At 49.0% G+C, this 13,894-nt stretch overlaps 1 protein-coding gene across 3 annotated transcripts in view; it reads right to left on the bottom strand.

Annotated features, from left to right (window-relative positions):
• LOC146785506 (uncharacterized) overlaps positions 1–3,884 on the bottom strand; it is a 691,519-nt gene extending 687,635 nt beyond the window's left edge. For all 3 annotated transcript variants that reach the window (XM_085634607.1, XM_085634608.1, XM_085634610.1), the window contains exon 1: positions 3,446–3,884. In XM_085634607.1, the coding sequence (XP_085490733.1) occupies positions 3,446–3,484 (39 nt within the window). In that variant the 5' untranslated portion in view covers positions 3,485–3,884. The remainder of the gene's footprint in view (positions 1–3,445) is intronic.
• Between the last annotated feature and the right edge of the window lie 10,010 nt (positions 3,885–13,894).

The raw sequence follows: 13,894 nt of genomic DNA, 5'->3' as shown, positions 1-13,894 counted from the left end.
TTTATCCTGCATTGTTTTACAACGCTTATGCTTTTACATCCCATGCCATTACCACGCATTGTTTATATATCTAAAAACAATGCGTTACCTTTACCATTACCTTAAGTGCAAGGTAAAGGCATGCGTTGTAAAAACATGCATGTGGTAAAAACATGGGTGCTAACAAATGCGTGGTAAAGGCACAACGTGGTAATAACCTCGGCGTAAAGGCTGTTTCCCAGTACCTGCACTCACTGGTGCTGAGCACTGAAGTGGCAAAGCGGAGACATGTCACTGCTTCATAAAAGATTCAAATAAATATATATACAGTGACATGGGAGCTGCGACATAACTTGAAACAATTGGATAAGGTGATCCCAGTACGTATTTTTAGAAAGCGATACCAAAGGGGATGAGGGACGGAGCGCTTGAGCAAATCAAACACTCACCCCCAGTCAACTGTTCTGGGTTTAATCCATCATCATTCTGTAGCTCACTCCACCACCCCAGTTCAGACATGGCCATATGCAAATCAGTCTGACCATGTGCCTCGCCATGTCTGAACTGGGGTGGTGGAGTGAGCTAAAGAATGATGATGGATTAAACCCAGAACAGTTGACTGGGGGTGAGTGCTTGCAATGTTCATCACTCCGTCCATCATCCCCTTTGGTTTTGCTTTGTTCGGCCTAAGTTGGCAGGGTATGCCCAGACGTGGGTCCCTTGCTCACTGGATTCAAGCTAGCCTAGCTGATGACGGCTGATTAGCCAGAAACCGGTCCCAGGATGCTTGTTTCCGGTCCAGGGTAGACATGGCTTGGCAGTTCGGGCTGGACTGTTCCCATGAGGCACAGGGTCGGACTGATTTGCATATGACCGTGTCTCAACTGGGGTGGCGGAGTGAGCTAAAGAATGATGATGGATTAAACCCAGATCAGTTGACTGGGGGTGAGTGTTTGATTTGCTCAAGCGCTCTGTCCATCATCCCCTTAGGTATTGCTTTGTTTTTAGAAAAGCAACCATGGCGGCCTCAGTACCTGCACTAATAGCAGAAGAAAGAAACTCTCCATCTGCGTTTACAGTAGAGATTAGGTCCTCAGTACCTGCAGTTCTAGTGGAGGGCAGGTGCTCAGTACCTACACTTAGAGTTGACATCAGGGGCTTAGTACATGTACTGACAGCGAATATCAGGGGCTCAGTACCTGCACTTATTCTGTGAATCAGGGACCAGATTCATCAATATTTGATGCAGCGAAATGCAGCAAGACAACTTGCTACATGCACTGCACTGCACTTTTGAAATGGAGAGAGAAGGAGTGCTCCATATTCACTAACACATGGGGCATTCCTGCTGGTGCACAGTGTGCTGCCTAGAACCAACGCAGCCCCCCATGAGCCAGGCAGGAGTGTTTCTGTGCAGGAAAGGTCACCTTCCTGCAGAAACACAATCCTTCGAGTTGTTTTCCTCTTTCTAAGTGTACTGCAGAATCCAGCACTCTTAGAAAGAGGAAAAAAAGGAGGAGAAATAAAAACAATTTCTCCTCATTGCATCTTTACCGGGTAGGCGTACAATTTTGGAGCAATCCGAGGATTACTTGTCATGGTAAATTCCTGGATGGAGGCAGAGAAACACCCACTCTCCACCCATGTGACGCTTTCCTGGTGCAGAGTAATGCCTCTTTACCAGCCCTGTGGTATAACACAAAATGATGTCAACGCCCCCCCCCCCCCCCCCCCCATGTCAACAGCATAAACTTGCGTTAGGTACGCCCCTGCACCAGCCTCAACAACACAAAGAGTCCCTCTTTCCTGCTTCGTACAATTTAATTCTCTGCCTCTCAAGTACTAGCGAGTCTCTGCTGTAAACGCCGCCGCATGACTCGTCTGGTGAGCTTCTTTCCTGTCAGCGTGTGTGAAGTGCAATTGGATTACCGTTACTTACCACAACCTCGCGTAACCCTCCCCCGCGCATACCTCCACAGGGGCGCCTCAGCCGCTCTGTCACACTCACAGCACAAGAAGAAGTCACACGGTGAACCCATACTCCGACCCTCAGCACCGGGGTCACCCAAGGGTGAGACGGCGGCGAACCCCATGGTGTGGACACTGCGTTTCTCACACGAAATACAGTCTGAATCTGCGGTGTGTGTACTCATACAGGGAGTAATGGAAGTACGGAATGCACGCGCGCCTCTTTTCAGAGTTGCTGGCAACAGCCTTCGTCCACTTGACAAGTTTGCCTACAACCTGCTTTCCACAGAGGGTGCTGCGTCAACAGTCCCAGGAATAACAACAAAACGAAATGGAAAAATGTCCGTTAAATCAAATGACGGAATCACTATTGCGTGTGAGGTGTTCGTAGGGATCAGGGTCTCAAGTGCTCACTGTACCCTGATTTTGTCTTTTACTACACGCCAACGGACTGTCCATTTTCTGTGCTTGCGTTAGGGCCCATGACACCCACCATTGCTACGCCACTGCTCGAGCTGAGGGGTATCTCTGTGTTTCAAACTCTGAGAACGTGACGCCCCAGCAGTAGTATGTGTGCTCTGAAATAATTATTAATGTTTTTGTCATACGAATGCATGACTGTTCCAGTGACCAGCTAGCCAGCATTGGTACTTTCCACAGCTTCGTATGTAGAAATGTCGCTCTCCTACTAACTCTATGAGGTGCCTAGAGGAGAAGGTAAGAGCCCAGTGTGCTATAAATAGATGTATTGCTGTTAATCTTGCTAAAAAAACTCCAGATGCTTTCGTGGAAGCGGGGTTAACGCTTCTGTGACCGTCACCAGTGGTGCTTATCTTTCATAACGTGATGTCACAGGTATTGTACGACGCACATCTGACGTCAGCGCTGTAGGTTTGTATGGAATGTGCTTTACTACAGTGCTTTGGGATTTCAAGCACAGTAGTCGGCGTGAGGAGTTTCATTGTGCTCACTATGCTGTGAGTTGTCACTGCGAGAGCTTGAGATGCAAGTTAATTTACAAGTGTGCATTCAGCCACTTGAGAGACAGTTGTGCGGCTATTAAAAGCATAGTGGCAATCACTGCTTTAGAATGGATTACATTTAGTTGCAACTATGTGTCTCCCGAATCGTAATATTTACATCCGCCCTCCTGGAACAGACCTTCGGTTACAAACTGATGATTTAGATGCTGTGCGCTGTGTAAACAGAGCTGTGATTCATAACTCAAGTTTGTCAGTGGGCTATAAGGAGTTACTTTTCTAAATCTTCGATTCTAATAGCTTTAAAATGTGGGATTACTCGAGCACATGCCAGGGAAAAATTAAAAGAGCTTGCACAAAACAAAAACAAAAACCCAGAAAACGAGTGAAGTGAACCAATGAAAGATCCAGTGATGACTGCAGGTCACGTCATAAGAGACGGTGAAGCATTGGCGAACTCTCAGCAGTAAGTCTCCCATCAGCTCCGCGGACGCGGGACACTGGCACACACCCCCTACCTTGAAGAAGCTCCGGAGGAAGTACATGAAGCTCAGCATCTTGGGACGGCTCTCCGCGTCGCTGGGCCTCGGTCCGGGCCGTGCGGGGTGCTCGCGGCCGGCTCCCCAGTGCCGCCGCTCCCACCGCGCATCCTTCTCCGGCGCTATTTTGGACCGTCTTCCAGGCGAAGCCTGCTCGCCGCTGCCAGAAGCTTATGCTAAGGACTTGCATAACAAGTAGGGCTTATCTATGGCGCGCCGCCACCGTGCAGCGACGCAAACAGGTTTGTTCACGGCTTACGGGCCCCGGGTTCTTTATTCCCTTTTTTTGGGACCAGGCCTGGACCAGAAAGAGGTCTTTGTGCAGCGCGCTGAATGGGAAGCCGAGAGGCATGCCTGGGACGGTCTCCCCGAGCGACCGGACCCTATTGAAGCTGGCCTGGCCAGGCCCACCTCGCCTGTGCTTTTATGTGAGGAGTACTTTCTGAATCAGTTGCAGGCACACCCCGAAAATGGGGGCGAGGCTTGGGAGGATGGCGTCCTCATACATCTCACCCGGCTTCCATATAATTATAACTCATAAAAAGGGAAAACAGCGTGTGTTTGCTCCGATCTGGCAAGACCTAGCACACGCACGGGTTCAGTGGAGCGTCCGAATTCTCGGCTCACGTGCAGCCTTGAGAAGCAGTAAGGTTCGCCCCCTGTATAGTGCCAATATCGGCCACGCTCACCAGCCCTCCCGCAGCAACATACAGGTAGCATAAATAAGCAGACAAGACAGCTTTTTGTTGGAGAAAATTGCTGCAGGTTTATTAGCATACCAAATATGCCAACATGGTGGGTTATCTTACAGGCATCCAGGGCCGGCTTTAGGGCGGTGCGACCGGTGCCACCGCACCGGGTGCTGGCTTTCTGGGGGCGCCGTGTTTGAAAGTTTATTATGCTTTTGAAGCACCTGCTGCAGCGTTTCTTCCCCCCCCCCCCCCTGCAATTACCAGGCCTCACAAAAATGTCAAGATAACTCGTGTGATTAATGTTCTTCCTGGAGAGAGCTCAGTGTTTTGTATAGTTGAGGTTTTGACTTAGGTGAAGTTAGTGCAGAGGGTTAATTTGCCGGTTGCAGAGAACGTGTACCAAGTAGAATTACAGAGTGTGTATGATGTAAACAGATCAGCAGGTTACTGCTTTCAAAAGAGGCATCCTTTTGTTACTTGCAATTTATAAGTCCTAATATAGGATAGTGAGCTATTAACTTTCATCCTAGAACTGCATACACACTGCAAAGTATACATTATTAGAACATTGATTAATGTTGCAAAAAGGGTTAACTTGGCTAGAAATCGATTATTATTCAAGAAAACTCCCAACTATGCTGTTTCTTTTTCGACTCTGAGTTTGTGCTTCTCCACACCAATCACTCTTAAACTATACTGCCTACCAGTATGGATGACATGTGACTCCTACACTTTCAGTCCTTTGGTTTATGTAACATTTCCTATATACTGATTTACACACGTATGATTTATTGTCTCTGTATAATGTGCGTGTGATGCAAAGTGCTCGGACACCCTACACTGGTATGAGTGGCGCTATATAACTAATTCAATGCATCTGAGAGGGTGTGGTTATGGAGACTTGGTCACCGTTAAAGGGTGCTAGTGAGAGAATCCTTGGCGGAGGTGGTCATTGGGGGGGCGCCAACAAACATTGTCGCACAGAGCTCCACCAGCACTAAAGCCGGCCCTGCAGGCATCCAAAGGCAAGCCGCCCCTCGCGGCCTACCACCTGACGGGCCAACTTGCATCGTGGCCTTAGGCAATCGGTGCTTAGCGGTTGTGGTGAGGGGATAGCCCCTCCCACTTCTGGTGAACCATCGGTCCACTTCAGTGGTCGAAGTGGGGGGAAAAAAGTAGGGGAACTGTGGGCGGAGATCAGGGGCGGGTACAACCCCAGCATTGGGTCAGTGGGCGGAGTCAGAGGTGTGGCCAGAAAGAGAAAATCATTCACATTTTTAGTGTTTGTTTGGCATTTTACTACCCAGCTACAGCTTATTACGTTATTTAATTCAGACAATGGATACACGTTTATTTAAGGTTTAATAGGAGTTATTGACATTAAAATACATTCACAAAGTGGGATTTGTTTCCAATCACAGAATGTCCCAAATGTGCTTAAAAGTGGAATCACAAGCCATTTGTCTCCGAGCCATGGAGTTTCTGTCATCAGCACTTCTCCCTTTTTTCCACAAGAGCAGTTCAAACATGAATGGCAAAATATCCTAGTTTGCAAATGTTTTCTATACAATTATGGCTCTGCAATATTTGCCACATAATGCATCACCTGCTGTATAATTTAACGATTTTACCTAATACATTGTTTGTAGCTCAAACGGATCAAAAGTTACAAACAAACGTGACTTGTGTTTCTGCGAAGTGGACAGCCCTTTGCAAAGGTTGACTGATCACGCTTCTCACTGCTGCATTTGTATGATGCCCTGCTACTACTAATAAGGCAAACTCTTTGCAGACTGTTAGCATGTGTAAATTACGCTGCAGCTTCTTTTTGCTGCGTAATTTAGTCAACACTGCAGAATAATTGTGTCCTCCATTGCTACATAATTACACTGGTCCTAAAGCAGGCAGCACATGTTTAAAGTGCTTTTCATGAAGCAGAGAGACCGTGAAGTTTGTGAACTAAGTTTGGTGTGCGTGCAAATCCTGCATCGCCGACCCCTGGTGAGTTGCACCTACTGCTGCTGAAACAAGGCCAATGGAGGTACCAATGGCTGCAGTGGACTGGTCTCAAGGGCAAGGCCGGATTTAACTCTGGTGGAGCCCTTTGCGACAATGTTTGTTGGTGCCCCCAATGACTTCCTCCGCCATGGATTCCATCACTACCACCCTTCAACAGTGTCCCTCGAGTCTCCATAACCACTGTCTCGCTCAGATGCATTTGACTTGATTTACAGCGCCATTGATACCAGTGTAGGGTGTCAGAGCACTTTATATCACACATTACAGAGAGACAATCAATCATATGTGTGTAAATCACTCTATAGGAAATACATAAGAAAAAGTACTACAAGGTGTTGGAGTCACATGACATTATACTAGTAAGCAGTATAGTTTAATAGTGATTGGTCTGGAGAAACACAAACTCTGAATTTAGAACGTAATACCATGGTTTGGGGTTCTCTTTAATAATCAGAATTGATTTTATCCATATGAACACCCTTTGCAACATTAGGATAGTCAAAGACTGGAGGAAAACATAACGCTCTAATTTATACCTTGCAGTTTGATTGCAGCTCCTAGATGACAGTTAATAGCTCACTATTCTATGTTAGGATTTTGACTTATAAACTGCAAGTAAGAAAAGGATCTCTCTGACAAAAGCAGTAACCCACTGACCTGTTTACATTATGTGCACTTTGTGATCTGCATGGTACATGTTCTTTGCAGCAGGCAAATTAACCCTCTGCGCTACCTTTCCCTTTGACAAAACTCCATCTCTCTCTAGGAAGAACATTAATCACCGGAGTTATCATTACATTTTTATTGTTTCTGAAATTGCTGGAGGCCTGGAAGGAGGCAGCAAGTGCTTTTAGAAACATAATATACTTGCAAACATAACGCACCCAACCCGAGTCAGTACCCCCAGGAATGGTGCCCTTCCCCACCCATGGAAAACAATGTTGTTCAAAGAAAGATGAGAAAACAAGTAGCGCTTCACTGGCAAACTTAGTAAAGTGGCCCTAATATGTTTTGGTGAATAAAATCAATCTGCCCATTTTGAGACCACTCTATCTTTTATTGTATTGTAATTGCATTTTTTATGGCGCGTACTACCCCTGACGAGGCGTCTAAGCACTTTTTCTGCGAGTCGCACAGTACTTCGGGACCCATAAAGGATTAGCGGTGAATTAGTATAGTGAAATATGAAAGTAATTTGAGTGGTGGATATGTTAGTCAGTTATTTGGATTAAGAAGGATAGTGTAGGGATAGAAGAGGGAAAAAGGTTTGCATTTATATAGGGCTTGCTACTCCTGAATGGGGTGTTGAAGCGCTTTTTTGGCGACTAGCACGCTACCTTGGAACCCATAAAAAATTAGTGGCGAATTAGTATAGTGAAATATGAAATTAATTTGAGTGGTGGATATGTTAGTCTGTTACACAAACGGGAGTAGACGGGCATTCAGTGATCTGACTGAAAGGAGCAGACATGTTTCTGAGGGTGAGTCTAGCTGGTGGCCCCACATTGCACAGCCCTGGGACGGGTGTATCACCAACTTACTCCCTCTCGCCACCATAGGCAGATCTACCCCTTCTCCTGCTCGACTAAAGCTTGCCCAGCCCACAAGGGAGTAGTGCTGAGAGCTGGCCCAGCCCTCTCTGTAACCACTGACCCGAGGACACATAGTGCCAGTTTTATCTTAGGCACTTAAGTATCCTGGGAATTGGGGTGGGAGGTCGGGAGGCTGCAGCACAAGAGCACACGTCAGCTAGGACCCAACAGAGCTGTGTGATAGACATACAAAAATAAAATGTGCTGCAGTTCACCTCTAGAGCAGGTACGGAAAACAGGTCTCCTGAATGGACAATATATTTCATATATTTGAAGTATGTGTGAACATTCAGCCAATAATGTCCACATATACGGCATAGAACATAAAAGTAATTGTTAACTACCCTTTAATTAGCGTTAAATACTGAGTTAATTACTTCCCAAAGTTACTTGTTTGATCGCCCTCTGAAGAATGAAAACACGAGTTGGCCCTGCAGGGATACAAATGTATGCTACGGACACGACATGCAGATGATTGCAGCATGTGCATAACACACTTCACTTTCTTATCAGTAACAGAACCTATGCCCTACAGGTGGTCACTAAATCTCTAACAAATGCGTGAGCCCACGGAGCACTCTGCTAGGATTCAACCGGTAAACAGACATAATATCGAATTCAAAATATCGACAGGACAGAATATCGAGTTTTTAATATAGAATGGACAGAATATCGAATTGCCAAAATATAGTGGTGAAGAATATCGAAAATCAGGTAAGAAATAAAATATCGATTTAAATAATATAGAAGTAAGTAATATCGACAGTCATAATATAGTTGTTAAAAATATCGATTTTTTTATAGTGTTTTAAGTGTTAGTATATGTGTTAAAAGTATGTATACATTTTGGAATGTATGTTTGAATATTTTTAAAGTAATTAATTTTATGTTATTTAATTTTTGTGTAATTTAATTCCGTAGCGGGTTGTGGGTTTATAGGGGATTAGGGTGGGAAGTAATTTAAGTATAGTACATTAAGGTGCCGATTCCGATCTGTTAAAAATAATTTTCATACGACCCGTATCCGTATTTTTTTACGTACGAGTCGTACAAGTACCGTACAAACTGCCAAGTACGATTCGTCCGTGAAAAATAACTACGAATAGCGTCGGGAAAAGTCTACGAGAGTGCGTCGGAAAGTTTTCACGTCCGAATATCGTCGGGAAAAGTGTACGAGAGTGAGCCGGACATTTTTACGTGCAAATCGTAAAACACAAGTCCGAGCGCGCAAGTACGATCCCGACCGTCCGTCCGAATACACAATCGTACGTAAACTGCAGCAGCACACATGTACACGGGTAAACTTATGCCCGTGTACGAGCCGTACAGCCCCCCCACCCCCAAATATGTCAGCACCGTACACCACCCTGTCCGCACTGTACCCCAGCCCCGCAACTGTACGCGCCGTACCCCCCCATGTAAGCGCCTTCCCCCCTGTACACGCATCACCCCCGCATGTACGCGCCGTACCTCCGCATGTACGCGCCGTACCCCAGGGCCGCATGTGTACGCACCGTACCCCCACCGCATGTACGCGCCTTACCCCCCCATGTACGCGCCGTACCTCCGCATGTACGCGCCGTACCCCCGTGCGGTGGGGGTACGCACCGTACCCCCACCGCATGTACGCGCCCTCCCCCCATGTACGAGCCCTCCCCCATGTACACGCCTTACCCCCATGTACGCGCCGTGCCTCCGCAGGTACGCACCGCACTCCAACACAGTACCCCAGCACCCTCACCCAGCATCACGTATGTACGGATCGTACCTATGCGAAAAAGACTCTTACAGAACCAGGAAACTGTAAAACAGCACAAGGAGGGTCAATTCGACTCGCACAACACCACAAAACACGACTACATGACAAAATACATCTCAATGACTGACCTGGCACATCCCAACAGGCAAACAGAGGCCCCAAATCACAACCACCTCTTATAACACACCCACCAAAATTCAAACACAGCCACACCCAAAAATTGACCAATAAAAAGGGCCCACACACACAACCCATGAGCCTTTGCAACAGACCCACTGCTGCCAGACCCCACTGAGAAACAACTCCACATTACACATACCTCCACTACACCTTCACTCACACACCTTCACACAACCTCCTCCACAAACATCCCCCTCTTCACATTCACACACACACCGTCACATTCACACCCACACACCCACAACCATCCACACCCACACCCACACCCCACACCATGCCCACAGACAAGAATCCAAAGTTCACAATGGCGGAGCTGGACCTCCTTGTCAACGAAGTCATCAGAGTCGAGCCACAGCTGTTTGGAACATTGGTCAGACAGACCAGCATAGCTGAAAAATCTGCCATGTGGCAGAGGATTGTAGATAAGGTGAATGCTGTTGCGCCCATCCGAAGGACCAGGCATGAATGCCAAGCCAGGTGGTACGATCTGCGCAGGGCGGTCAAGAGGAAAATGAACGAAGAGTATGCCCAGAGTAACATCACTGGAGGTGGGCTGCCCCGCAGACCCGTACACTACCATCCCTGGGAGGAGAAGGTGATGGCCCTGCTACCGCCGGTGGGAGTACACGGAGTGGAAGGAGTCGCAGAGCCTGGTGAGTACACAAACAACTTACGTAACATGGGGGCAATGGGGTCCACACCACATATACACCAAATGCACGCAACTTCCCCCAAGCACTCACCGCACACAGCCACACTCAAAAACCACGCTCATGCCACTAACGTCTCCATGCACCCTTCACAAATCAAGGCAAGGCCATGTCCAAGGCTACAACAACCACAAACACAAGACTGGATGTCCGGGAGGCTGGGAGGGTGGGCCCCACACAACACATTGTGAAAATAAGACGCAGACACCAATGCCCTCAGCCCATATGGCATAGGTACATACCCATGCACAATGCACAGGGACTGGCAAAGTACTGACAAGGTAGCTGACACTTGGCCCTGCTGTATGCAGCACAAGGCCCTCCTGGGACCACTGTACACTTAAACACCAACTCCACAAGCACAGGTATCTAGCACAGGAACTCACACTCACTGTCATGCCAGCATGCACCATGAGGGGACAGACACATCACCTGGGAGACCCAATGACAACTCACACTACACACAACAGCGCCCCCCCCCCCCAACACAAGCACACACCCCCGGGGCAGGCAACGGATTTACACACTCCCACAATGGACATGTGACACAACAAGACCAAGCCAGAGCCAAATAAGCATCAGAGCCACCAATCTACAGGTCAAACACTCAGGAGAACATCCCAATCTGTCTCCCGCAACATACCCATCCCCAAGTGGACATTGAGAGGAATGCTAGGCACATCCAACTACCTGGAGGAACTGTGTCAACTTGAATATGTATGAAACATAGATGTCGCATGAAACACCATTAACATTGTCTCTATCTCACACACAGGGCAACGTCGACGATCTCCCCCCAACACTGGGGGGGAAGAATCACAGTCCCAGGCTCTGCGTGAAGATGATCCCACCGGCAGCGACGACTCTCACCACTCCGTGGATGACCCCGACCAACCTGGACCCTCTGGTGCCCAAGCCCCTGCAGCACCTGCGTCAGGTACATCTGTGCCAACCACCACCCCCATTCCTGCCACATCCCAGGACACACCCAGGAGCCCTGCTCGCACTGAACAACAGAGCCAGTCTGACCAGGAGGGACAAGGTTCTCCGGGCACCCAGGAGGAGGCAGGCAACCCTGCAAATGCCATCCCTCAGGGGTCCCGTAGACCCGATGTGCCCACAAGGGCAGGCCAGGCTCAAGTGGGCAGGGGTGGTGGGAGTGGAGGCAGGCGGAGGCGCGAACCTGACCAGCCAGCTCAGGACACCGGTATGTCACACATACGCAACATCCTGGACTCATACCGGCGTGACACCAGAGGCATCAACCAGGTCGTATCCAGACTCTCCGAGATGCAGGGGACCCTCGATGAGATTAAGAACCTGCAGGTCGAGCATCATGCCAGTCATCAACAACACCAAGGACGGATGGAGGCAAGACTGGCTGAGCTCCCGGCGGTGCACAGGGACGTGAGCCAATCACTCCGTCAGATCGCCCAAAGCATCGGCAACCCTCCCTGTGCCATCAGGCGTAGACCAGCACCAGACACAGGGAGGGAGGAGGAGGATTCGTCTGACGGAGCGTCCCCAGCATCGTCAAGGCCTGCATCTGAGGATCCCCGGAGGAAGGTGGGTCGTCCATGGAAAAGACCGTGAGAGTCAGCGGACCATCCACATCTTCCAGGTCACCTGGCCTGGCACCTGGCCCTCTGGCGCAACAGCAGCACCTCATCCAATGACATTCTCTGCCACATGGACTTGCTGGTCACAGTCTGACCAATGATGACAAACACTGTGCCCTGGACTCTGATGACTTCCAATGCCAAGGATACCATCTCCCCCTGTGAACTTTGGATTCTATTCCCCCGGTAGAGCACCTAATTGCATCTACCAAACCACTTACCCCACCGCAAATAAATATATCACTTTGGACATGAGACGTTCCTGTCATTTTGCATTATTCAACGACATATGTGTGTGGAAATCTCAAACTATGCCTGAGTGTTGAACTAACTCCAGCCATCCATACCCTGGGATCAGAGTCTGGTACAGGACACACATGGGTCACAAGGTATCATTCAATGTAGGCATGGAGCACAACACTCACCTGTGATGGCCTCTGGCTGCTGAGGGGGGGCTTGCTAAACTGTGCGGAGAGACCTATTTGGGAGAAGATCATCGAGGCGTAGAGGTCATGGCTCATGTGGAGTTTCCCGGGGAGGGAGTCCCAGGTATGTGTGGCCAGGTGGGAGAACAATGTCCTGTATGCTGGAGTACGGTGGATGTGAAGAACGGTGGCCAGGGCAAGGTTGGATGCATGGAGATGGCCCAACGGGATCTAGGATGACAGACGTACAAGGTTGGTTGGGGTCGGGGTTGTGGACTGCCTCCTGAGTGTGGGTGGGGAGTGTGGAGGTCATTCTGCAGCAGACAGTGATCCATTGCAGCTATCTATGGTGGACGGTGAGGTGGCTGGGGCGCAGGGTGTTGAATCTGAGGTGTGCAGATGCACCCTGGAAGTGGACCAGTTTCCTGGGAGTTTGGATGTACTTGCTCCGTAGAGGGCAGGGCAGTATTTGACACAGATGTTGTCATGGACCTGGGGGATGGTCTGTCTTTTCTTGGAGTGGATCTATCTGTGGATCATGTGCATAATGCAGAGGGCGTTGCAGCATGAGGTACAGATGGTGTGGACTAGCATGGCATATGTGAGCGAGCCAAACATGATGCACACCATCTTGTGTGTGTGGCCACTGGGTGCTTGTGCAGGGCTCTTGCAGGTGGGACACAGGCCCTTGACCCAGCTGGAAGGGGACAATCCTCAGATGATCACCTTAGTCCTGTACAAGTCCAGCCTCAGGTGGCTCGTGTTCAGCCATTCATCAATGGATCTCATGCATACTTGAATGATGGAACTGCCAATGTCTGTGTCTTTGTTGAGGGTGAGGAGCACCTGGCTGTCAATGGCATACGAGCTGATGATGAGGTGCTGTGCGCATGTGATGGTGGAGAGGGAAGTCCTGGATGCTCTGTAGATTGACATGCTGAGAGATGATACCTGTGCCATGTCCCAGACGATGACACCATACTACATGCTGAAGCCTTGAGTCCCACTCCCATGCCCTTGCTGGGCTACAGAGCCTGTGGGGAGTATTAGGGACGTGACCTGGTTGGTGTGACAGGGCCTGGAAGGTGGGGCAGCGCAGTGTAGGCAGTTGGAGTTGCACACTCAGCATGCAAAGGTGTTGTGTGTGTGCCCAGGGTATGTCTGACAGCAGGCGTTAGATGTGCGGATGGACATAGCTCAGAGTGTGGCTGATACATCAGACTGTAGTGTGATGTGGGTTATGCAAGGACAGGATGGTGGTGCAATGTGCACCTTGCATGTGCTGATGGTCCAGCCTTTGGCACCACGTGGCGGCAACAGTGGCATAGACAAGCTGAGGACCGCCAAATGAATGGGTGGAGGGAGGAAGTGAAGAGCATCTTGGAGGCGTGTGTGTTGCCAAATCTGGATACTCTGTGGGCCCTTGCTGCAG

This window comes from Triturus cristatus, chromosome 11, assembly GCF_964204655.1.
Source record: "Triturus cristatus chromosome 11, aTriCri1.1, whole genome shotgun sequence".
NCBI classification, from domain to species: domain Eukaryota; kingdom Metazoa; phylum Chordata; class Amphibia; order Caudata; family Salamandridae; genus Triturus; species Triturus cristatus.
This window is presented reverse-complemented; position numbering and strand designations above follow the sequence as displayed.